This window comes from Sander lucioperca, chromosome 13, assembly GCF_008315115.2.
Source record: "Sander lucioperca isolate FBNREF2018 chromosome 13, SLUC_FBN_1.2, whole genome shotgun sequence".
Lineage (NCBI taxonomy): Eukaryota > Metazoa > Chordata > Actinopteri > Perciformes > Percidae > Sander > Sander lucioperca.
In genome coordinates this window covers 12,646,763-12,671,564 of record NC_050185.1, presented here as the reverse complement: position 1 = coordinate 12,671,564, position 24,802 = coordinate 12,646,763, and the positions used below count along the sequence as shown (strand labels likewise).

The window sequence follows — 24,802 nt, the reverse complement described above, 5'->3', positions numbered from 1 at the left end:
ATCTTCATTTTCTTCATCCTCCTTACTTTTCTTTAATAAATGTTTAAATATCCCCCTGCAGCTTCGGTGTAATTACAGTGCAGCAGCAGCTCAGGTCCTTTGGGAAGGAGAGTGGAGAGAGACAGGGAAGAAAAATATGCATGCCAAAAGAGGAGAGAGCTGCTCATGCTGAATGGCGGAGTAAGACAGATAGAGCGGGCCTTGCAATTGGAAGGGTGAGAAAATTAGATAGGTAGACGAGGTATTTTTTTAAGAGAATGAGAAATGAAACGTCAGTTGACAGCTTGTCCTTCAGCATGTCCTTACATAAGTCTGTTCAGTGTGCATGTCTTTGTGTGTGTGTGTGTGTGTGTGTGTGTGTGTGTGTGTGTGTGTGTGTGTCTGTGTGTGTGTACATATACATATATTACAAGCCTGTCGATCCATCTGTCTTTCGAAAAAAGAGCTCAAGCGAGCTGTGACAAAAAGATGTGGATTTAAATGGGAATTTTACTTTTCTTTTTGTAAGTTAAGTGTGTGCTTTTGTAAGGCTACATCCAACATTTAATACTTAATTTAAGGAATGAAAATATGGCAAGCATGCAAGTAATTTCCTTTTCAAAACATCCTGTCCTATTCGTTACCCTCCTTCAAGTGTTTTGCTGTCCATGGTGCTGAATTAATTTGCAGCAAAAAAGGCTTTAAGGCTTGAGGGTCTTAGATTGACTTTGCCTCAAAATGTTGAATGTTGATTCCTTAACTAAAACTGTAAACACAAAAAAATATACCAGGAAAACAACAGGGGACAAACTAAAATGATCTGATGTCAAGCTACGTTTTTCCATTCTCCCTGCCATCACTGCAGTTTAGGTTTCACTATTCAGACTGACTGACTGTAGAACTGGGGCTTACAGGTCTCCAGCCCCCTCTCAGTTTCAAGTGCACCCGAGTCAGGCCAGTTTGAGCTGCTTGTCCTTCTAAGTTCAGCCAAGTATATTTCCTCCCCCTCTCACATCACCAGCTTCAACATTATACAGAGAGACAGCTAAGTAATTGCCATCAAACTTTCCTGCTCGCTTCTCTTTCCCTCAGCAGCGGAGATGGGAGGGGTACAGTACAGTAGCAGCAGAAAATATGAACTGCATTCTCGCTGAGCACAGACCAGTAGCAGGGAGGCACCGCTATCGCAGTCCACTGCCACGGATGACGAAGACAGGAAGGATCTGTTTGTAAATGCTCATTTTTACTCTGGATGGGTGATTTTTGAAGACAGGACAGTTTTGTCTTAGAAAATAACAGCCTTATCAGCGATGAGTAATTTTTATAACTCAAGCCTTGGGTTGGAGGATGTTATTGGGCTTCCTCAAATGAAGTCTTCAGCACAGCAACTCAGCAAGAGGAAGACACTAATTGGCCTGTGCTTTTTCTGTGATTTTGGATTTAAAATTGCATAAAGGTGTATCCTTCATCCACATCTTTGCTATTATGTTTTATTTAGATTGAGTGGAAAGCAAAGCTGAAACTGCACGTGTTAAGGTAAAAGATATTTTTTTTAATTGAGGCAATCTGGAAGCTCTGGTTTCTGCTCAACTGTTATGGCAGGGCCTAGACCTAATGGCTCGCTTTGCAATAATGCTTTTGTGGTATTGTTAAAAGCAGACACTTCTAGAGAGCACTCGAACTCTCCTAGCCACACACTTGGTGAGTGTGGATGTCATTTTGGGAGGTGAGCAGGGTTTGCTCCCAGTATCAGCCACAATTTACATTTCGGCACTGAAGCAGAATGTTCATGTCCGTGTGGTACGCCAAAAAGATGGGCTGCCGGTTCCTCAACAATGTACGGAAAGCCCAGAAACAGCGACATCATAAGATGGTAGGCATGTTTTTAACATGTTTACTCTTTTTTACTATGCCTGTACCTTGATATATTTGGGAAATCTGAATGAAAATGCCATTTTGCTTAGTGGCTCAGTAAGAGGTGGTGCTTGAAGAGTATGTTTGATTGTGTCATTATTATGGTAACAAGGCTTTGTTTTGTTTATCTGCACAGATAGAAAACTCAAGGCTATGGCTGCACTTAAGGCCCATGATATTTTAATCACATTGAGCCTGAGTAATCAAATCTGTTAATACTAATCAAATCCCACTCAGGCTGTGAGTGAGTGTGTGTGTGTGTGTGTGTGTGTGTGTGTGTGTGTGTGTGTGTGTGTGTGTGTGTGTGTGTGTGTGTGTGTGTGTGTGTGTGTGTGTGTGTGTATGTGTTCTTGTTTAACTACATTCGTGGGGTCCAACAACTTTTGGGGGCTGTTTGAGGGTTAAGACTTGGTTTTAGGATTAGGGTTAGAATTAGGTTATGGCTAGGGTGAGGGTAAGGGTTAAGGTTAGGCATTTAGTTTTGATGGTTAAGGTTAGGGTAAGGGGCTAGGGAATGCATTATGTCAATGACGGGTCCCCACAAAGATAGTGAAACGCACTGTGTATGTGTGTGTGTGTGTGTGTGTGTGTGTGTGTGTGTGTGTGTCTGAGTCCTTCTCTAATGGTGTGAAAGTGCAGTTTCTTTTGTTCAATATTTCAACAAACAAAGGGCTGCATGTCACCACCAACTTCACAACCCCATAACCAACACACATACAACTATGCTGCCACCTTTTCCTGCACCCCACAGATATGCGTGGGACTTAATAAGAAGCCAATAAGTGAGCAATGGGAATAATGTGATGGCCAAATTAACCTCTGTCACACAGTGCACTAAAACCCACACCAACATTTCACAAACGTTCTGTCCTCTCATCTCCGTTTCTTTAACAGCCTTGCACAAACCTAAGGTAAGGGTCAGTCTGGAGTATTTGGTACTGTTATCCATCTGTACCTCTTTCTCTCTTAAACAGAAGAGCTGCAACTTAGATACACACTACAATCCTGCATTAAGCTACCCATAATGCTTGCCTGCTTTATTGTTGCTCTCAAAAAACTCATTGTCTTTATCAAACACATGCCTTGACATTGCGTATTTCAATGGAGGTCATTATCTTGCTTATTGAGCGGATGGCTTTTACGTGTTAAAGGCTTTGTTGCTGCTGCAAGGTGTGCAGGACATGGAGCGTTAAAGCCACTCTAATGCAACCTCTGGTTTGTATCCAGTGCCAGCTCACACGTGACATCATCCCCTTTGATGATATTGAAGTATTCTTCGCACACTTAATCTCAATGGGGAAAGGCAAATACAGCAGCTGGTGTTTTAAATATCCTTAGGCTTAACTAAACAGGTGAATGTCGTTATTATACCTCATTCAACTATAAATGTCCATCGGTATAAAAGCTACTAGACACTAGGGTCACGAGCCCTTAGACAAACGTAGAGAGCAGTAGAGATTGATCAGATCACCTGAAAGTCTTGTGATTCACATAATCAGGAGGGAGCATACATTATGTAGCTACATCTTTAACAAAGGCTAAAGCTTTTGGTTTCCAGTGCTAAATTGCCAGTACAACGTCTATTTATTCAACCCTAATGGGGGAAATGTTGATTTAAACACACTGCTTCACTCTTTTGCTACTCTGTTTCTTGCCTCAGCACAGCACATGTAGAAAATTCATATATATTCTTTTATTTAGGAAATAATTACACCACACGTCACACTGTAAAATCTGGGAATCAGTGTAACAAGAAACATCTAAATAAATCAGTTATATTTGTCTTTGAACATGCATATTCCAGCACTTTGCTTGCTGCATATAAATCCATCAAGAGGTAAAGGTCTGAGTGTGGATGGATGCTGGTGCTGCCTGTACAGACATGGCAGAGGACAGGTTAGCTGAATACGTGGTGCTAAAATATAGGTGGGAAGAGCAGCCAAACACTGTAAATCCTAACAACCGCGACGTGGGACGACTTGACAGAGCAGAGAGAGGGAGAGAGGGCTCTCTCAAAATCCCCGCAGGGAAACTGCCTGCACTGGGCTTAGATTTCTACTGGCTATACTCATTATTTCTGTCTCTAGATAAGGATGAATTTGACGTAATGTTCAGCAGCACGGCCCGTTGGACACAGCTACATGGTGAAGCTTTGCACAGGCGCTGTTATAATCGAACAGTGTGCAGTTAAAGCTGAGCTCTGGCGTTTTGTGACGGCTAAGGGAGAGTTTTATGTCTTTACCTCATGTGGATGAGAATTCTCTCTTTTTAATGGCAGCTATATTGAATTGAATTGAATTTTATTTATAGTATCAAATCATAACAGGAGTTATCTCAGGACACTTTACAGATAGAGTAGGTATAGACCACACTCTACACACTATAATTTACAAAGACCCAACAACCCCAGTACGTTATGAGATGTTATAGCAGGACAATAATAGGGTGGTGTTTATGTTATTTAGCATACCCTCATTGAGATAAAATAATGGGACAAAATAATGGAAACCTTTGACAGTATAATGCAATACAATTCAACAAAATTGTTTTCTTAAAAGCGGTTTAGTGTGGTTGTGAAGCTGTGTGTGTGTGTGTGTGTGTGTGTGTGTGTCAGAGCTGTCAGAGCTGTGAAGGTCAGCAGGCTGATTTTATGCTGCTGTTAGCTGTTCTGTAAGCACTTCAGATGCGCAGCGTCTCTCCCATGCTAATCAGCGTGGTACAGTACAATGACAGAAATAAACACAGGAGTGTTCTCCAAAAGTGTACTGTACATAATGGTGTATCTACATCTTCCAACATCAGATACCTTAATGATGAGAGTGAATCATTGAAAGAAGCATGAAAGAATGAGAACATGTTATAAAGAGATTAAAAGAGAGGGAAAAGAATAGCGTGTTAAGGTTATCTGTCACACGTTAGATGAGCTGACAGAGAACAGTCCCAGCAGGTAAACCCAAACCACATCAATGCCAAAAAACCCTGTCCTCTCATTGACTTTATATCTTTAGAGGTTTGTTTTGAAACGACTGGTAGGTGGGAGGCAGACGTCCATACCCACAGTAATTAACTAGATAGCCATTTACAGCATCAGTAACACAAGCTATATTATAATTCAACCAAGATAATCCAAGAGTTTGGAAAAACCATGGGGTTGAGCATGAATTATTCTGTGTCCATCATGGCTGGATAGTAACAAATGGCTCTCGAGCAGTGCTCTGTATCCTTTTTAGAGTAACAACCATAGCAGAATGAGAATGGTGTTATTATCACAGCTGAGAGCTAAAATGGCCATCAGTCTTGGCTGTGATTGTATGTTTGTGGGATATTTACTGAGAGCTCATCCAGGAGCTGCCTCATCTTTGAGTTTTTAGCCATTCTTTCTTAATAATGTGTTTTCCCTCTGCCTCCAGGGAAATACTCCTCCAGTGGTGGTGAACACTGACACACTCGATGGCTCCCCATATGTAAGGATTATGTTTAATCTTCCCTTTATTGTATTGTTATGTTAGGCTCAATTTAACTGCCTTCATATTCCGTCCATATTATCTGTAATTCCATTCCTTTCCCAGCATCCAGGTAGGTCTTTGCGCATTGTTTTAATCTGAATGATAAAAGTACAAACTCATTTTACCCCTTTTTAATTAAATGTAGGTCTCTCTGTTTGATATACATTAGCCAATTTGATTTGAAGTTTTTTAATGATGTCTTTTCTAAAACAAAAGCAGTGTCATGAGTTGTAAGGGATTACAGAATGAGGCTTCTCAGAGAAAAGCCTCCCACCACAGACCAGTATTTCTGCACCACTACAGTACTAAGAAAAGTTGTTTTCTAGGTCAGACACCAAAACAGTGAAGTCTGAAGTTCTTTAAATTCCCTCTTCCTCTGGGACTCGTTTAATTGCAGAGGTAATGCTAATGCAGAAGGCAAAATTAGACTAAAAGAATAGTGTTGCTATTTTCAACCAAACTGGTCCAAACATACAGTATGTCAAAAAGGAGCAGAATGATTCTGGATCAAATTTAGTGGACTGGTTAAGAGATGCTTTAATTAGATGTTGGTGCTGATGATGCTGTGTTCAGTAACTGATGGGAAATACCCCAAGCAGGACTTCTGAGTCAGTTTAAGAATAGCAACATTGATCAAGCCCAGAAGGCAAATGCTGAATCAACATAATAAATCATTTGTACAAATAGTTAAACTTGTATAATTGTTTAAATAATTGTAAAATTCCTTAAAATCTAACTTTCTGTAAATGACACTATAAATATTCCTTTCTGACAGGTGAATGGGACAGAAGGGGAAATCGAATATGAGGAGATCACACTGGAGAGAGTGAGTCTGAGAAAATGATCTTTTAAACTAAAATTTTAGACACATGTATGAAAAAGTAGATGAAAAAAAGCACAGTTTCAACTAACTTTAATCTCTAAAGCCACATTCAAATGCCCCTGATGTGAATACTAATGTGTTTGTTTGTTTGTATTTGCTACTGCAGGGTAACTCAGGCCTGGGCTTCAGCATAGCAGGTGGAACAGACAACCCTCACGTGGGCGACGACCCCAGCATCTTCATCACCAAAATCATACCTGGAGGAGCCGCGGCTCAGGATGGGCGGCTGAGGTAAAAGCACACACATCAAAGCTACAATAAACACAAAGCCAGCATTCATGCATGCATGTTCCCACACTTCACAAATATAAAATCCAACAATCAAAAAAGCCCATGGGCCCATTAGGTCGTCTCGGGTTTCAGATGAAAGAAATACTGCTCTATGCCCCCATTTACCCTGCCTTTTCCCTCCACCTTCCTGCACATTTTTTTTTTAATTTACTGATTCAGACAGCCAGTCACTTTTCTTCCTAGCAAACACACTTAGAGACAGAGAAACCACCAAAGTAGAACCTTCATTTTAAGCATCAAAGTTACAACAGAGAATGCCTGCCTGTTTAAGTCAAGACCTGAATGCATCTACCCAACTAAATATCCACTACTAATTTTGTTTTTTTTGGAAGGTTCAAAACAGTCTTGTACAAATATACAACATGCATAAATGTTAAAAGAGATCCTATTTTAATCGCAAAATATAGAATGGTAAAGAAATAGCAATAAACAGCAATAAATAAGCCCTGTACAGAGGCATCCTTCTCGCCCATCTCTTTACAGTTGACCTATAAATGTCCATTTGGAAGGACTTCAGAGTGTAAAGCAGGCCTGGAGAGATATTATATTACTTATATTTGCCTGAATGCAATGTTTTTTTTCTTGGCCTTTACAGTCTGCTGTGAGCAACATATCTCAAATTTCTTAAGGAAAATAATTTAAGCCTTTCTACTCCTAGTATCTAAAAAAAATGGGATACCTTGAAAACCTTACAAAACCTGCAATTTGTGGGTGTAAACTTCATGTTGCTTCAGATGGTTTGAAGTGGCTCCTATTATTTGTAAGGTTTAGGGAAATGGCGGACCCAAAAATGCAGAGACAACAGGGCAGTGGTGAGCTTGACATTATTCATTTTGAAAAATCTTTGAAAATCAGTATAAAACATTCGGTGAGGTTTATGAAAGTGTTGTTTAATAGTGCTGATTTGTAACATTTTATATGTACATTAATTGTTCTTTATGGCTTAATAAAAGGTTGCATGTAAACCCCTATGAGCACAGAGCTGCAAAGAACATTAAAGGATACTCTATAGTGGAGTTGCACTAGAATCAACAGCATTAAAAATGTGTTACTGTACGATAACAATTTGCTCTTCTCTACATGCAAAAAGTATATAATATTGCCTCACAAACACCGTGCAGCTCAGACTTTGTCAGTGTAAAATTCTTTGTATGAAGATGTCAGCAGCCATTGGTTGCCTTTGGAGTTGGCTTAGTGATGTATCTCACTTCAATCAGAAGAGACTTAATTGAAAGTGATGCTTAAGAGGAATTCAATTAATTTATTTGACATTGTGTGCACAACAGGTTAAAGTTGAAGAAATATGTGAGAAGCCTTTGGCAATTAGACCTCACTGTGGTGTCATCATCATTTTGAGGTGTTAGTCATGCCATGAGCTGTACAGGAATATCCCTCTGATGGAGTCTAGACACTGGTGGTGGTGGTTTTGGTGAAGGGGTGAATGGATGGCTGGGAGAGAGATGAATGGGATGTGGAGCAGGACTTTCGATGAGCTCAGTGGATCATTTGTTAAACCTCTTGCAGCCCTCAAGAATTATTTCAGCCTTACAAAATGTTCCACCCTAAAATTTTCATGGCTGTAAAAATCAATTTTAAACACATGAATGGAAGAGTTATAAGTAGAGTTTTTAGGCCCTTAGAGGAAGAATGTGTGCCTTTGAAAATAACTATTTTATCAAAATCTTCCTGATTGAAAATCAGCTTGTCTCCTGCACACAGGCTGTCACTTGCATTTCATATATCAACTCCTTATCATTTTAACGCAAAGAGAGCTATACCAAAGCTAAACCTTGTGCTAGATCAATAGCAGAAGGGTTTCCACACTCGTTAATATCAGATACTGAGAGTTGGGGGGAGAGGCCAGATGTCTGTGGTGAAACTGGATCCCCAACACACCTTTAGTTGGAGACTGACTGCTCCTGACCTCTTCTGGTGAAGGATTACACCCAATTTCTTCACCAAAACAAATTCTGTATTTTCCCTCTCCCTTGCACCATCTCCCTCTCTCTCCCTCTCTCTCCCTCTCTCTCTTACGCTCTCTATTTCTAAGTGTGAACGACTGCATCCTTTTTGTGAATGATGTTGATGTGAGGGAGGTGACACACAGCCAAGCTGTGGAGGCCCTTAAGGAGGCAGGTGCTATCGTCCGCCTCTATGTTCTCCGCAGAAAACCAGCAGCAGAGAAAGTCACTGAAATCAAACTCATCAAAGGCCCTAAAGGTATGTGGAAGTGTAGACTGGTGTACAACATCAATGCTTTTGTGTGGGTTTAAGGAGCCTTTATACCCAGCTAAACTGTGCCCTCTGGATTTAGCAAATCTGCTCCTTTGCTCACTCTCTGCCTCTGTCGTCGCTCCCTTTTCTCAGGATTAGGTTTCAGCATTGCTGGAGGGGTGGGAAACCAGCACATACCAGGAGATAACAGTATCTATGTCACCAAGATCATTGAAGGCGGAGCGGCTCATAAAGATTGCCGTCTGCAGATCGGGGACAAGATCTTAGCGGTCGGTCATTTAAATGGAATAACTGCTAGCATGGAGAGATATACTGTATATACATGTCACTGATAGCCTCAGACTCTCACCTTTTAAGCACACAGACACACATTCACACAAATGCGCACTCACACATTTGTATACAACCAACATTGATGTATTAAGAGCCAAGATAAATTACAGCTGTGATTTTCATGGCCTGAAATTACTTTCATTAATATGTTAATAGGCTAGCTGTGTAGGATGGGATAAATGTTTAACTGGAGTGTTGCCACAATGAGTCTCAAACAGTATTGCTGCCATCTGCTGGAGAACAGAGAGACTGTAGCGTAGCAGCTGATGGCAAGCTCACAGCCAGCAACTTCAAAATGGTGCTTGGTTTCTACTAAATGGTGTCTGAGCAAATGTTTTACCTCGAAATGGGATAGGCAACATGCTTTTTTGCTCATTATGATCTGTTCAAAAATGCATTTCCATGAATGGCTATGTTAAGTCATATGTAAAATGCTATTTTTTGCACCTTAATACAAACAGCTAGTTAAGAGTGGACATTTGCATATTACCTTAAGGGCTCCAAATCCAGAGGGGACCCCTAGTTTTATTTCTGGCTTAGCTCATCTTTACCCATCTAATCTGATTGACGGTTAGCACATTTGTATATGATTTCTAGAGTAAGGAATTTCTGATACATGTGGTAGTTCATTTTACCTTGTGTATAATTTAAATTGAGGTATGTGCTGTAACAAATCAGTTTAAGCTCATTGTTCTAGCATTAAGAATTATAAAAGAAATGTTACTATCAGCACTAAAATTATTGAAGTTAAAAAGAGAGATGAAATTTAGATAAACCTTTTGCTGCTAAATGTCCATCTAAATTTGATCTCTTGTCGTAAACAATCAGGTGAACAACGTGTGTCTTGAGGATGTGATGCATGAGGATGCGGTGGGGGCTCTGAAGAACACAGCCGAGGTGGTGTACCTCAGGGTGGCCAAGCCCAACAACCTGTACCTGACCAACTCCTACAACCCTCCCGACCTCACCAGCAGTAAGCCCCTCTCTGTGTGAAATTCTACACTTCACTGTTGTGAAGTATGGCTAGCGAAAAATCATACCAGAAAACGTCACCAAATGTCCTGCCTTCGAGTTAATGCATTTCCAAGAATTTGCACCCACAAACATGAGAGCTTTTTTTTCCAGATTTGAAACAGCAGTCAAAAGTAGAGTTGAGGGAATAACTTGTTCTTTCTAAATCACAAGATATGACTGTGGGAATTCTATGAAAATTCAAAGCTGAGGTGTACAGGTGCAGAGTTGACTTGACTTGAAGAAAGTATGCCCTTGTAAAGAAAGAATCTGGGCATGGTAATACTCTTTTTGCAATAGGCTTTCATGAGATGATTACAGAGAATTCATACTAAAGAAGAAATCACATTCCACAAGTACATTTCAGTGTTTTCCCTAGCTTTATATTAGTTTGATGCTCACATTGATTTCATATTCATTTGGCTTAGGTGCTGCCCAAAACGGCTTGGGTGCTGCACCTAAAAATTATAATAGTAGGGTGGAAAAACCATATATTATACCTCTTTTGGTTTTGTGTGTATTTTTCCAGCATATTCCCATATGGACACTGAACTCAGCCACCCCACCTATCTTGGGTCAGATTACCCACAAGCCCTCACTCCCACCTCACCTAGTCGGTTTTCTCCCGTTCTGCATGGCATGATGGGAGATGATGACATCCCCAGGTGAGCAATGCTCCTTCAGCTAAACATGTACTGTATACTGATTTATTAGTAATAGTAGGATTGCCAGTATTAGTGTTAGTAGTACTGTTTATATTGAGCTTGCATTGTGCAAAGTCTTATTGATAACATGACTGTCTACTTTCCTCTCTCCTCCATCTCTCTTCCAGGGAGCCTCGCAGAGTTTTGATCCACCGAGGCTCCACTGGTCTGGGATTCAACATTGTTGGAGGAGAGGACGGAGAGGGAATCTTTATCTCTTTCATCCTGGCAGGGGGGCCAGCTGACCTCAGCGGAGAGCTGCACAAGGGCGATCAGATCCTCAGTGTAAAGATACCTTTATCTTCTTTAAGTTGTCACATAAACATTAATGCATTTTACAGTTGCACTAAGTGATTTTTCAGCTGTGGATGTAAACAGTCATACTGTGTGTGCGTCAGGTGAACGGCGTGGACCTGCGTATGGCCACACACGAACAGGCAGCTGCAGCATTGAAGAACGCTGGCCAGACAGTGACCATCATCGCTCAGTACAGACCCGATGGTAAAGCCACAGACATCTCATTTCTAATATTATACAATTTCAATGTAAAATAGTCATGTAAGGTGTCTTACAAACATTTCTTAAATTAAAATTATTAATAATCATTTGGTATTAGATCAGTACTCTAAGTTGAGGTATCAGAATTGGTCTTGGGAAAGAAAACATTGAATTGGTGCATCCCTAGTCTTGCATTGCCAGACCTTCCTCCACAGCACTGCAGAGGAGGGTCTGGCTAGTCCACACAGCATACTGGGATGGGAGAAAAACGTGCTCTGGTTTATTGCCATTTCTTTAAACTAATCACAATCGTCATGCTAAGCTCCGTACGGAGCCACGGTGCCGCTGCAAAATAGCCTCGGGAAGGAACTTGTTTGGGTGGAACGTGTGTACGTTTAAAGGTTGTTTTAGTCGTGCAACAGAAAACTCAGATTGGACAGATCGTCTACCTAGCTGTCTGGATTTAACCTGCAGAGATCTGAGGAGTAGTTATCCATGGTCCTCATAAATTGACCGGGGTTTAAAATTCCAACACAAAGAAAGCGGAATTTATCAGCCAAGGGGTCTTTATGTGTTTGTACTTCTTTGTTTCAGAGTACAGCCGTTTTGAGGCTAAGATCCATGACTTGAGGGAACAGCTGATGAACAGCAGTATGGGCTCTGGGACCACGACGCTAAGGAGCAACCCAAAGAGAGGCTTCTACATCAGGTCTTACACAGATGCACGCAAATGCCTCTACATTTGCATACTAGTTGCCAACATTATACTATGCATGGTTAGCCAAAACTAATGTCAGTGATATGCTTTGAAGTAACCAGCAATCTGGCATTAGCTAGCTTACAATCAACGCAGCTGTTTTAGGACCAGAGAACTTTATATGTGACATGACTGGATTGCTCAGTCTACACTAAAGGGCTGTTTTGGTGCCAACTGTTGTTATTAAATTTATGAAGTAACTACAAAGCCTTTCTAGAGCTGTTGAATTTTGAAAGTGAGAATATGAGTCATTGTAATGTCACCTGAGGGACTTTGATTATTAGAAAGAAATTATTAACTGTAGACACAAGTTAAAGAGGCTCCAAAGTTGTGTGGGTAAACCAGAACAGAGAGTTAAAGTGGCAATATGTAAGGCAGGTACTATGCACACAAAAATCGTGATGAATAGGAATAGGAGTAGGAGTAGGAGAATAGGAGTCCAACTCATTCAAAAAATCTAATGATGTTCTTTCCTTCTTAAAAGCCAATGAGAACAGTTTTACACATTTCAGTTTTTTTTAAACAAGGTCAAGATTTATGTCAGCATATGCTAGCTAATGGGTTTACACTTTTAATATAGGGATTTCTTAAATATAGAGAAACGTAATGGAACATTTACTTATCAATCACAGGCTGTAGCTAGAAACCTGACCCCATCAACCCCTTTGGCAGATCTTTCTTAACAAACTCAAGTTAGGGCAAGCCCTGCTCAAACCTCAGGACAGGCCTGGATTAACAAAATGTCCACACAAAAGGTGTACATTAAAGGGTACAAACTGCAAAGGAATAAATAATGTACATTTACATAATATGGTAAGCATGTCACAGCCAAGGTTACCAAGTCTAACAAAGACTAAATAAATAATGTACCACAGTAAGACTCACTGTGGCTTTACACGTGTCTTGCAGATTCAAGACAATAAATAAATAAAAATGTCATTGCATTACTGTTTACTACAATACACTAAAAAGCTCATGTTTGCTGTACATAATGATGTACAGTAATCTGCACCCCATTTAGATTTCCTGTGTACAGTAAATAAAATGCTGTAGTTTACAACTTTAGGCTACCCCATAGACTTGTTATATGTACTAGTTAAGAACTCCTGTGCTGTGCTTTAGTTTACATACAAAGACAAGACATCATTATGTGCCAAATTAGACTTTATATAAGCCAATTTGATGATGAAATGCCAAATTGTTGCAGAGGAAGCTGCAGTGATCATCCCATGTGTGTGTGCAAAGTTGTGTAAATACAGTGAGATTCTGTAAACTCCATGAGCAGCTCAGCACTGTTTCAGCACCCTGAACAGCGCCGCCGCCACTCCACTCATAGCTGTCAAACGTTAATCACACCAACCAGCGACAGAAAACAAGATATGAGTTTATGAAAACAATGGTATAAAAATAAATTATGTTCTAATCATCACAATCTATGCAACCAGTTTAAACCTAAAACTCTGCCACAATGAGCAAACATCCAGTCACAAAACCATATCACACTGACTGCACAGGGTTAGCACAGGGTAAAAGGAACATGGCTCTTACCTTTAGAATAACTTCTTAACGTTACTTGATTTCCTGTGCAAATAGTTAATTAAGTCCTCACCAGGTCCAGGTGTGACTCAATCAACCAGCAGTGACAGCCAGGACAATGAAAATAGTCTGCTCTGGGTCACGGTATTACACGCTCTGTATCAGTCCGTTGATACTGACAGCAACAGTGCCTCCCAATAGGTTAGCTCAGATTTTTAGTTTCCCTCCAAAACTGGAGATGATACCGTGTTCGGTGTTCGTCCTGCTTCTTCATCTAGCTATGGCCAGAGTTCCGTCTTCTTTTTATTCTGTCAATCAGAATTACCGAGAAAACATTGGATCTATTGTTGATGACAACATCTGGATTAAAATACTGTATCCGCCCTGGCTGACATCAACATTACTGCTGTCTTCGTTTCTGATGGCAGTGACTATGAGGCTAACATTAGCTTAAATGATTTGCCATTAACACAAAAATATTAGCTAACGTTAGACGTTGGGTGAATGTATTTGCAGCTGGCGTTCGGGGGTCAAAAGACTGTATATGCTCCAGTGTGTTCCCGGAACTTCGCCTAGCCATGATACTGTGTGGGACTTTACATTTCTTGGTCCTGAATGACAGAAACACTGATTACAGGCATTCCCTGCTAAACAAAAAGTTGCTTATCAGATGAAGGCTGGACATTTAGCTAAACAACTAGAGGGCAAGGGGACTACTCAGCAACAGTTCAGCAGAATTCACGGCAGTGTCAGGGGTGTTTAAAGTTACAAGAATATGATTTAATTTATGCCACTTTTAAAACAAGAAAATACAGTGTAGTGCAGAATTTTTTCCTTGCTCAACGACTGCAGTCGTGCACAGAAGCAGAGCGCTAAGTGCTGCCACTGCTGGCCGGGAATAATATGGCAATCATACTAATGAAGCAGAATGCCCCCAAGTGTTTTCTTTGCTTCTGTAAATCACAGAGGGTTTCTATGTTCCTTGTGTTTTCTTATGTTTTGCTAGCTAAATTATTATCTTGACTATTGTACTATGTACTGTCTGATTTATGACAATGTACACAAACATTAGTAGTTATAACTGTTCCGTGCATCCGTTCAATGGACATCCATAATGTTCCGTTTGGGGACTTAACAAAATAATAATAATAATAATAATAATAATACATTTATTTGTAAAGCACTTTCAGTCAAAGTGCTGTACAGAGCATAGGAAATACAGTTTAAAAACATTTCAAATAACTGAAACAAAAATAAACACACACTCGGACTCTCAGGAAAACATACAGAGAAATTAGGCCTCATACACAACAGTAAACAGATGGGTCTTTAGCTTTGCTTTAAAAGCCTCAACAGAACAAGCCTGCCTGATGTCCAGAGGTAAACTGTTCCACAATGTCGGTGCACGAAAAGAAAAAGCCCGTTCACCAATTGTCTTCTTTTTAACCTTTGGGACACTCAGAAGACCCATCCCCTGAGAACGCAGGGCTCGAGCAGGCACATAGGGGTTCACTAGGTCTTTAAAGCAGCCATATTCTGCTCATTTTTAGGTTCATAATTGTATTTTAAGGTTGTACCAGAATAGGTTTACATGGTTTAATTTTCAAAAAACACCATCTTTTTGTTGTACTGCACCGCTCTCTCTCACTGCTGCAGATCCTCTTTTCAGCTGGTCTCTGTTTTAGCTACAGAGTGAAACCTCTGTTCTTCTTCTTCTTCTGTACTATCTCTGATTGCACTGCACATGCTCAGTAGCTCAGATGTAGATCATGTCAGCTAGCTAGCTCCATAGACAGTAAAAGAAAGGCTCTTTCTACAACTTCGGTCAGTTACAAGGCAGGATTAGCTGGGAGACTTCTAAATGAGGGCGCACATGGAAGTAGTTCTTTTGTAGATTATGGTGAACTTGTGTGTGTTGTAGCAGTGCTTTGCTATTGAGAACGAGGTAGCATGCTAGCGTTAGCATGCTAACGCTAACGCTACGAGCTAATGGTTGCGGTTAGCCTGCTCGTTTCGGCTTGTGACGTCACAAGCCGTGCCGATTTTGAACAGCTCACCCAGAGACTGAAGGCAGGACACATTCAGAAACCGTATCTCACTCTAAACAGCATGGATGGATTTTTTTCAAAGTTTGTATGTGTGTGGAAGCACCAGAGACACAACATAACACCCCAAATCCCAGAAAAAGTGATTTTTTCATAATATGGGCACTTTAAGATACAACGGTGCGCTGCCATTTCATATTTTATAGGTTAGCAGCAACACCTTAAAATCTGCTCTGGCATGAACAGGGAGCCAATGGAGAGAGGATAACACTGGTGTAATATGTTCATATCTGGAGGCTCCGGTCAGAACACGAGCTGCCGCATTCTGAACCATCTGCAGACTCCGAAGACTTTTCTTTGGCAGACCCGACAGGAGGACATTACAATAATCTAGCCTAGATGACACAAAGGCATGAATGAGGACCTCAGAGTCCTTAAACGACAGTATTGATCTGATTGAGATGTTTCTAAGATGGAAAAAAGCAACTCTGGTCACCTCCTTTATATGTAAATCAAACGAAAGTGTCTGATCGAAAAGCACACCAAGATTCTTAACTTGGTCTCTGCGATTTAATGCACAATCATCGAGAGACAAAGTAATGTGATCAAAAAGATGACCTAATTTTGCTGGTCCGATAACCATCATTTCTGTCTTAGCAGAATTAAGCAACAAGAAATTTGTTGATAACCAGATCTTAACAGCTGCAAGACAGGCCTCAAGTTTAGCTGTATTAGACTCGCTTCCTACACCTAATGGCATATACAGCTGCATATCGTCAGCATAACAATGAAAAGCAATCCGAAAAGAACGGAAAATCTGACCCAGTGGGGATAGGTAAAGTGAAAAAAGCAATGGACCCAGTACAGACCCCTGGGGCACCCCGTGCTTGACGGTACAGGACTCAGAGAGTATGTTGTCATATAAAACACATTGAAATCTTTCTGACAGGTATGATCTTAACCACTCTAAAACTTGTCCTGAGATGCCAAAGAAATTCTCAAGTCTATCCAATAGTATACAGTGGTCAACCATATCGAAAGCAGCGCTAAGATCTAACAGCAATAAAACACTTGTTGACCCTGAATCTATATGTATTTTAATGTTATATTGTAATGTAAATGTGTAATTTTACCTTCTTTTTCGGGTGACTTTTTTACCATCTGTCTAGGGACTGCAGATGAAAAATAGCCTTCTGGCTAATTGTGGAATATTGACAGAAATGTTTATTGATATGCACTGTCCCTGTAATAAAATAAATAAAAAAAATAAAAAATAGACAGTAGCAAGTCATTCACCACTTTTGTAAGTGCTGTTTCTGTGGAATGATTTAACATCTTGTATTTGTATATTCTCTCTACAACAAATGTATTTATGAAGCTACTTGAGAAATGTAAGAAGACTGTTCATAATATTGGTGTTCAAGTGGTTAAATAGAATTTAAAGAGGTTTTTTTATTAAGTTAGTGATTTGAATTCTTCCATCACTCAGGGCTCTTTTTGACTATGACAAGACTGCAGACTGTGGCTTCCTCAGTCAGGCACTGGGCTTCAGGTTTGGGGATGTGCTGCATGTGTTGGACTGCGGAGATGAGGAATGGTGGCAGGCCCGTAAGGTCAGCCCCCAGAACGAGGCTGAAGAGGTCGGCTTCATCCCTAGCAAGAACAGGTCAGACTTTTCACTGTGAGTGAGTGGGGGAGGTCCGACTTATCTTTCATTGTGCTTCAACAAAATTACTAAACATTCTGGTTCAACTTTTCTAACATAATTATTCTGTCTCCAAAATTAAATATTTTTGTTCTCCCTCCTTGTTTCTACAGGGTGGAAAGAAAAGAGTGGTCTCGTGTTAACACCAAAGAGAGGGTAAGTTCATTCACCAGTTGTTTGAATGAGTTGTACCTGTTCTCTCAAACTGCCTCCCAGTGTGTAAATCTCTGCTCTGGTTTCTGTTGCAGGACCATGGTCGAGACAGCTTGGGCACTCAAGGTAATTAGTATGAAGTATAAATGTACTGTGTATTGACACTTCAAGCATGTTAGCTGACTACAGTTAACACTAGCAATGGGCAGCAACACAGGAACACGATTTGCTGACACATACACAAACAATATCTCCCTGTTTTATTTACATACATATTATATACTTATATGTAAATAGTAATCAGTCACACTGTAACACGATAACAAGATTTATAGCTCAATTGAAGGTGCAAGTAGCATTAACTGCAGCTACAGAGAAGTCCCTTCCCTACCTTTGCCCTACTCTTCAGCACTGCTGTAATCTCCAAATGCCTCACCACCAACGTGTTGACATTACACACAATGCCAAATATAAACTCTTTACTCAAATTTTCTTCCTAACTGTAGTCTAATGCACACCTCATCTCCAACAGTCACATGTTTACTGTTCTTGTCACTAACGACATCTGATGTATTAGCTGCGACATTTGAGAATATATCATATTCACTACGCACAGATGCAGAATCATGAACCTGAATTTCATTTTTAATGGTAAAAAGAAATGTGTCTGAATGCTTTTCTGTCACCAGGGAGAGATAAAACCTCACAAAGTTATGAGACTGTCACCCAAGTGGAAGGTAAGGTCAAATAGAAGTCCATTATTTAAGGCTTTTATATTACATTTCATTTTTGTTTCTTTTTCCCTTTTCTGAATGCTCCTACTCACTTTCTTCTCTCTTTCTCTTCAAGTTCATTATGCGAGGCCCATCATCATTCTGGGTCCTGTGAAAGACAGGATAAATGATGACCTGTTGTCTGAGTTCCCTGATAAGTTTGGATCTTGTGTCCCCCGTAAGTAATTATGCTGTCAGTCATGGAGACTGAGCCGTTCACTAGTTTTTTATTTGCATGTCACTGCTGCCACCTGCAGCCATTTTAGGGTGATGTCTGCATAATACATCCCTCCCCATCAAGTAATTGCTTTAATTTTGAGATTCAAAGCAGCGTTTACTGTATTGTTCTTCGCCTAACAGACACCACACGGCCTAAGAGGGAGTATGAAGTGGATGGGCGGGACTATCATTTTGTGTCGTCACGGGAACAGATGGAGAAGGACATCCAGAGCCATCGGTTCATCGAGGCGGGCCAGTACAACAGTCACCTGTATGGCACCAGTGTCCAGAGTGTCCGTGAGGTGGCTGAGCAGGTACACAGCTAATAAAACTCCTTAAGAAAAATCGCCTCTTGGTTCTGAGTGTGAACTCTGAATAACACCTCAGTGACTAAGACTGGCAAAATGATGAATTTATCAGTGATGTATATGTTTTATAAAAGCAATACTTCCTCAGAGAAAAGTTTAAGTGATGAGCCACAACCTTTCATGACTTGTTGCCCAATTAACTGGCAAATTAAAAGTTGTTGCTAAAATGTAGTGTATTTATTAATCCTTTTAATTATTATTACATTTCTTTCCCTGCACTTGTGCACAAGCAGCAGGGGAAACACTGCATCCTGGATGTCTCTGCCAATGCTGTGCGCAGACTACAAGCAGCTCAGCTTCATCCCATCGCCATCTTTGTCCGGCCCAAGTCACTGGAGAATGTCCTGTATGTACTTCAAAAGCTCTTAATACATTTTGAAAATGTATGCTTAACAAGCATTAAATATGTTGTGCATAATGAAAATATGTGTTATAATGAAGATTTTGTGTGTGATGTTAACAGAGAGATCAACACTCGCCTGACAGAGGAGCAGGCCAGGAAAGGAATGGACCGAGCCCTCAAACTAGAACAAGACTTCCTAGAGTGTTTCTCGGGTAAGATCGGAGAGTTTGTGTCTATATGACATGAACACACAGAAATGATGTGTAGACACAGAGCATGGAATTTCTAGCAAATATCATGTACTGTCTACCTACAAGTGGAATCTGGTTTGGATTATGGCAGCACCAGATGGTAAAAGCGAGCTAATTCACCTGTGTTTGCACTCCGCTGTACACTAATCTATTTGATGTGGAGTGGTGATCATAAAAATCCTTATGATTACAAGATTTTTGAAACAACAGGTTGTCTGTATTTTGGGTTTATTGCTGGTGCTCAGCTCCACACTTTTGAGGATGATAATATGTGCATTTCACTTTATAACTTTTTACTCTTTTTTATTGTTTAATATATAGACTGTTAATATTAATGGACAAAGCATCCGGTTCAGTGAAGTGCTGCAAATGGGGAAGTGCCTTAAACCTGCATTCTATCTGAATTCCAGCAGGGGGCGACACGTGCGGTTGCAAAAGGAGGTCGGTTTCTGTAGAAGTCTATGAGAAAGTGACCCACTTCTCACTTGATTTATTACCTCAGTAAACATTTTCATAATGAGTTTATGGTCTCAATCGCTAGTTTTAAGTCTTCTGCAATACAGAATGATGTTCATTTTTTGAATTATGGTCTCGTTGATTTTAAAATCGGCGATAAAGCAGGGGGTGTTTTAGGGCGTGGCTATGATGTGATTGTCAGTGAAAGTGTGTAGCGTAACATGGCTCCTCCCTCACTCCTCCCTCTCGTCTAAAATCGTCACATCCGCAACCAGGATGGCTGCGCCCGTAATGGCAAACTCGACGACTCATAGCAGATCTCCACGAACCAATGGGTGACGTCACACATGCTCTGTCCATTAATATTAACAGTCTATGGTTTAATACCAGCAAATGATAAAGCAAGCCTCCTCCACAAAGATGGATTTCACTTTACATGTTCCTGGCCGAGTGAGTTAAATGAGAGAATGAACACATTCTGGGAGGACTCTGAGCATTTTAACATTAAGTCACACATTTAGGGCAAATCACAGCGGTCGACAGAATATGGATGTTAGGATTCCTCACAAAGCTAATGCGGTGTACAATTTATAATAAATCGTGAGCTGTCGTAAGCCACTGAAAAAATATGTGTGAGACTGAATAAACATGTGGGAGCCTTTGTAGAAATACATACATAATGGAAATGTGCCTGTTGTTTGACATTGTGATTTTACACAATATTTACAATGTATACAGATTATAAAATTGTATTCTTAATTGATTATTCCTCTCATTGTCTCCTCTCAAACACATCTGATAAACATCCTTCCTTTCCTTTGTCCCTCTCTGTCTTTCCACCCTAATGACACCGTTTTTCGTGCTTCCTACTGTCTCTCTTTTGTCTTTGCTTGCCATTTTTTCCCCGCCCCTCATTGTTTTCTCTCCTTCCCTCACACATCCTGTGTCCTGCTGCAGCTGTCGTGGAAGGGGACAGCTTTGAAGAGGTCTATCACAAAGTAAAGACAGTGATCGAGGAGCAATCAGGGCCTTACATCTGGATCCCCACTCGGGAGAGGCTGTGATGCTGCACCCTATCCGAACCACCCCTTTCTCACAACCACCAACCGACACCACCCTCCACCCTCACGGCCAAGCCAGCCTCGCCTGCCTGTCTGCCCTCCAGCAAAGTCAGTGCTTAGGCAATCCCTGAGAATGACACAGAGAGACAAATGCATACTAAGACAAACACAGAGACAGAGACAAATACAGGAATTGACACAGCGAGGCAAAGAACGATACCAAAAGAGAGACTCTGAGACAGATGTGAACACAGCACTGTGTAATTAGACTGAAAGAGATGGCAAGAAAAGACGTAATCAGTATTCCACTTTAATGAGGCAGGATTGAGCATTGAGGCCCTGTTCACACTCAGCATTAAAATGCATCTTGGCCACAAGTGGACAGCTCTTAATACATGTGACTGCACCCCTATCTGGGAACGCAAATGTCCTAAACGCAGTTGATTAAGCACTGCCAAACAACTTAGTGTGTAATGTGTGTTTTCTCTGTTTAGATGCAGTTGCAGTTTCCCAACAGATAAAAGCAAATGTGAAGCGAAAATCCAATCACAAGTGATTACTTGAGAGAGTTCAGATGCATTCTGATGCCAGGTGTGAACCGCAGTCCATCTGGATCTCAACACAGTCTGGATATATTTGGACATTAGATCTGAACAGGGCTTGAAAGAGAGTAGAGGGTGACCCAGCAGGGACGGACCCTGAGGTAGTATTAAGACCACCTCACCCACCCCACCCCTCTCAAGTCTCATGCTCCCATTGAACACCTCCACGCGCCTATGTCTGAGATGGAGGTGCCCAAAAAGACGCTGGCCCCTCTTTTTATATAACCTCCTGGCTTTCTCTCCTCCTCCTCCTGTCAGCTCTGCCTTGTTTCAGGACAGGAAAGGGGGACGACTGAGAACAGGGCGCCCAGATCCTGCTGAGTCCCTCTTGATGAGGAGTCTTTACTCGGCAAAGAGTCCCTTTTCGTGTGAATCGCCTCTTGGTTCTGAGTGTGAACTCTGAATAACACCTCAGTGACTAAGACTGGCATTTGCTCAATCACCCATGTTTAATATTGCGAGGCATTATTTAAAGGCAGTTCAAATAATTATAATGATAAAAACACATATGCTGAATTTGTGCATGCATCCTCAAAGACAATGGAGACAAAAACAATGGAAAAATCTGACTTTAAAAAAAAGATAAAAAAGAAAGTAAGTAGGGTGTGTTCTCCTTTTCCACCTCCTTTGTGGAGGAGTTTTTTAGCATGTCTCATGGAGGAAGAAGAGAAGAGAGACACAGTCTTGAGAGATTGTCTTGAGAGGCCAAACCTGAGCGCAGTAGATGCTCTGACATATGTTTAGCCTCTGCTCTCTTACACACACACGCACACACTCACGCACCCATACGCTCTCACACCCATCCACCAACACACACACGTAGAGTTGTAACCTCAGCTGTAACCTAGCACACTCCTCTACAGGGCGACTGGCTGTTCTGACCTGCTAGTCAGAATCCAGGATGAATGTTATCTCTCTAGGCACAAACAGCAGAGCTGTTAGCTTCATCGCACCACAGCCAACTCACCGATCACTCTTCCAGAAGAATCCCTCAGCCACAGACGTACACACTGTTTCCAGTGGCCGCAGTAAAAGCCATGGTGTGTGTGTGTGTCTGTGTGTGTGTGTGTGTGTGTGTGTGTGTGTGTGTGTGTGTGTGTGTGTGTGTGTGTGTGTGTGTGTGTGTGCGCGCGCGCGTGCACGTGTGTGTGTGCGTGGGTCTCTGTATGTGCACATATGTGCACATTCATGTGTGGAAACTCCTCTGTGTGGGAGGAATAGGTCTTCTTTTATTCTCTCTTTTCCACTTTTTCTCTGCTTCTTTCTCCCTCTTGTGTCCACAAATTAAAGCTAAGTCATGTTTAACAAATAAATGGCCTATATATATATAAATATAAATATGAATATAAATATATATATATATATATATATATCTTTTTATAACAATTTCTAAAGGGACTAAGTCTGTAAAAATCAACATCTCCAAACAATATTCCATTGATTCCTTTCAGTTATATTGCAGTTTGGTTGTTGAATTTACACACATTCCCATTTTATTGTTGTAAAACGCAGCAAAAGGCTACACAGAAATAACTGAACCGTTCAATTTAAAGCAGACCTCAAACTAGAGCTTTGAACTGACATATATATTTGACATGTTCTTGTGTACGTTGAAAACGATTTGAAACATGTACAATGCAGCTGTATGTGTGTCTGTATGACTGTGTGCGTGTGCATACATGTGTTTGCTGCTTGTGTGTGCGGCTGACAAGAAAGTATGTGTTGTGTATAAAATATAAATGATACTATATGATAATATCTATCCTTTATAACATCCACTGGTGGGTATAATGTATAATAAATTAATGGGTGGTGTGCGTATGTGTGTGTGCCAGAGTGAGAGAGTGAGACACCCACATGAAGATGTAGTGCAATACTGCTATGATGTTATGCAATGAAGATGGTTTTACGTGTGTGTCTAAGATTAAAACAGTATTTATAAAGTTTGCACTGACGGCATTATATGCTACAGGTATCAGCAAGAAAAAGAAGGTGGACTCCAAGTTTTATGAGCATGTGTTTGTTTTTACTTATAATTTGTTCTGAATTATAAGAGTGAAGGTGGAAGTGTTGATGGAAGTGACCATTCATATTTATTGTTTGTTTATTTTTGCTCACTTGCTTCTCCCAGCTCAAGGTGGAACAGCTGAAGCTTGTGAATGACAAGTACCAAGTTTTTGTTTACAGTATGATTTATTATTTATTAAGAACTGTCACAGGTTCTATCTCAAGTCTGTATATTTTTGTATTTTTTTCCACATTGAGAGAGCTTTTGGGTCTCGGCCAGAAATGCTGTATATACAAAAGAGATGTTGGAGTGCTGTGTGGCTTTAGGTTTAGTCGTGCACACTGCTGAATTGATGCAAGTACAGGATCCATCAGAGCCGCAGCCCAGTTAAACTGCTCAAACATAGAAACAACATCTGCACACTCCGGGTGGGCAAAACACACACACACACACACACACACACACACACACACATATACGCACATAAAGATATCAGCATATTCATTTACATTTATACATTGAGAGAATCACAGAAACAACAACACATGACAACATATCCATGAATGGAATAATATGTTTTCAATTTCTTTATTTGAGGGTTCAAATATCAATGTATTTCTTAATATCTCTCAGCCATCCGTATCATAGTGTGATATTCCTTATAAAATATATGAATTTTTACAGAAAAGACTGATTACAACATTACAACAAAGTCAACTGATGCAGAAAAATATATTTAACAATGACAATATCAAGCAAAATAAAATGTTCCAGTTCAGTGAAGCGCTTGTTGTAAATTAGCTATAAAATAATAAAATTAATTTAAAAATGCTTTCTGAAAATGGACTCAGCAGCCTTGTTTTTTTATTTGTGTTGATGATTTGATGTCTCACAGTTCCACAGGTGAAGGCTGCAAGAAAGCAACATGTACGACCAGGGGAGGGCACTCATTCTCCATTTTCAGCTGCTTATACAAGCTCCTCAGCTGCATTTACACATACATGCTGTGGCTCCTATTTGCCAGGCGCTCCGCCCGCACCCCTGTCTCTCATCAGGGGAACCATTTTCTCTTTAGAAAAGCACACAATGAGGATCCTTTCGTTTGATTAGCTATGTGTGTGTGTGTGTGTGTGTGTGTGTGTGTGTGTGTGTGTGTGTGTGTGTGTGTGTG

General features: G+C 40.6%; 1 protein-coding gene across 10 annotated transcripts in view; it reads left to right on the top strand.

The window, feature by feature from the left end:
* The window catches only part of LOC116064863 (disks large homolog 4), a 69,372-nt gene extending 44,899 nt beyond the window's left edge, over positions 1–24,473 (top strand). For 6 of the 10 annotated variants that reach the window (XM_036009005.1, XM_031320202.2, XM_031320198.2 and 3 more), the window contains 19 exons: positions 5,304–5,357; positions 6,175–6,225; positions 6,389–6,513; positions 8,624–8,793; positions 8,941–9,077; positions 9,970–10,114; positions 10,682–10,817; positions 10,985–11,141; positions 11,255–11,357; positions 11,949–12,063; positions 17,182–17,373; positions 17,511–17,553; positions 17,646–17,676; positions 18,240–18,287; positions 18,400–18,501; positions 18,684–18,856; positions 19,144–19,256; positions 19,374–19,465; positions 20,918–24,473. In XM_036009005.1, the coding sequence (XP_035864898.1) occupies positions 5,304–5,357; positions 6,175–6,225; positions 6,389–6,513; positions 8,624–8,793; positions 8,941–9,077; positions 9,970–10,114; positions 10,682–10,817; positions 10,985–11,141; positions 11,255–11,357; positions 11,949–12,063; positions 17,182–17,373; positions 17,511–17,553; positions 17,646–17,676; positions 18,240–18,287; positions 18,400–18,501; positions 18,684–18,856; positions 19,144–19,256; positions 19,374–19,465; positions 20,918–21,024 (2,094 nt within the window). In that variant the 3' untranslated portion in view covers positions 21,025–24,473. Of the gene's footprint in view, positions 1–1,099; positions 1,853–5,303; positions 5,358–6,174; positions 6,226–6,388; positions 6,514–8,623; positions 8,794–8,940; positions 9,078–9,969; positions 10,115–10,681; positions 10,818–10,984; positions 11,142–11,254; positions 11,358–11,948; positions 12,064–17,181; positions 17,374–17,510; positions 17,554–17,645; positions 17,677–18,239; positions 18,288–18,399; positions 18,502–18,683; positions 18,857–19,143; positions 19,257–19,373; positions 19,466–20,917 lie in introns of those variants that run through there. The other 4 variants (XM_031320199.2, XM_031320197.2, XM_031320201.2 and 1 more) reach the window with 2 other exon arrangements.
* Positions 24,474–24,802: the final 329 nt, after the last annotated feature.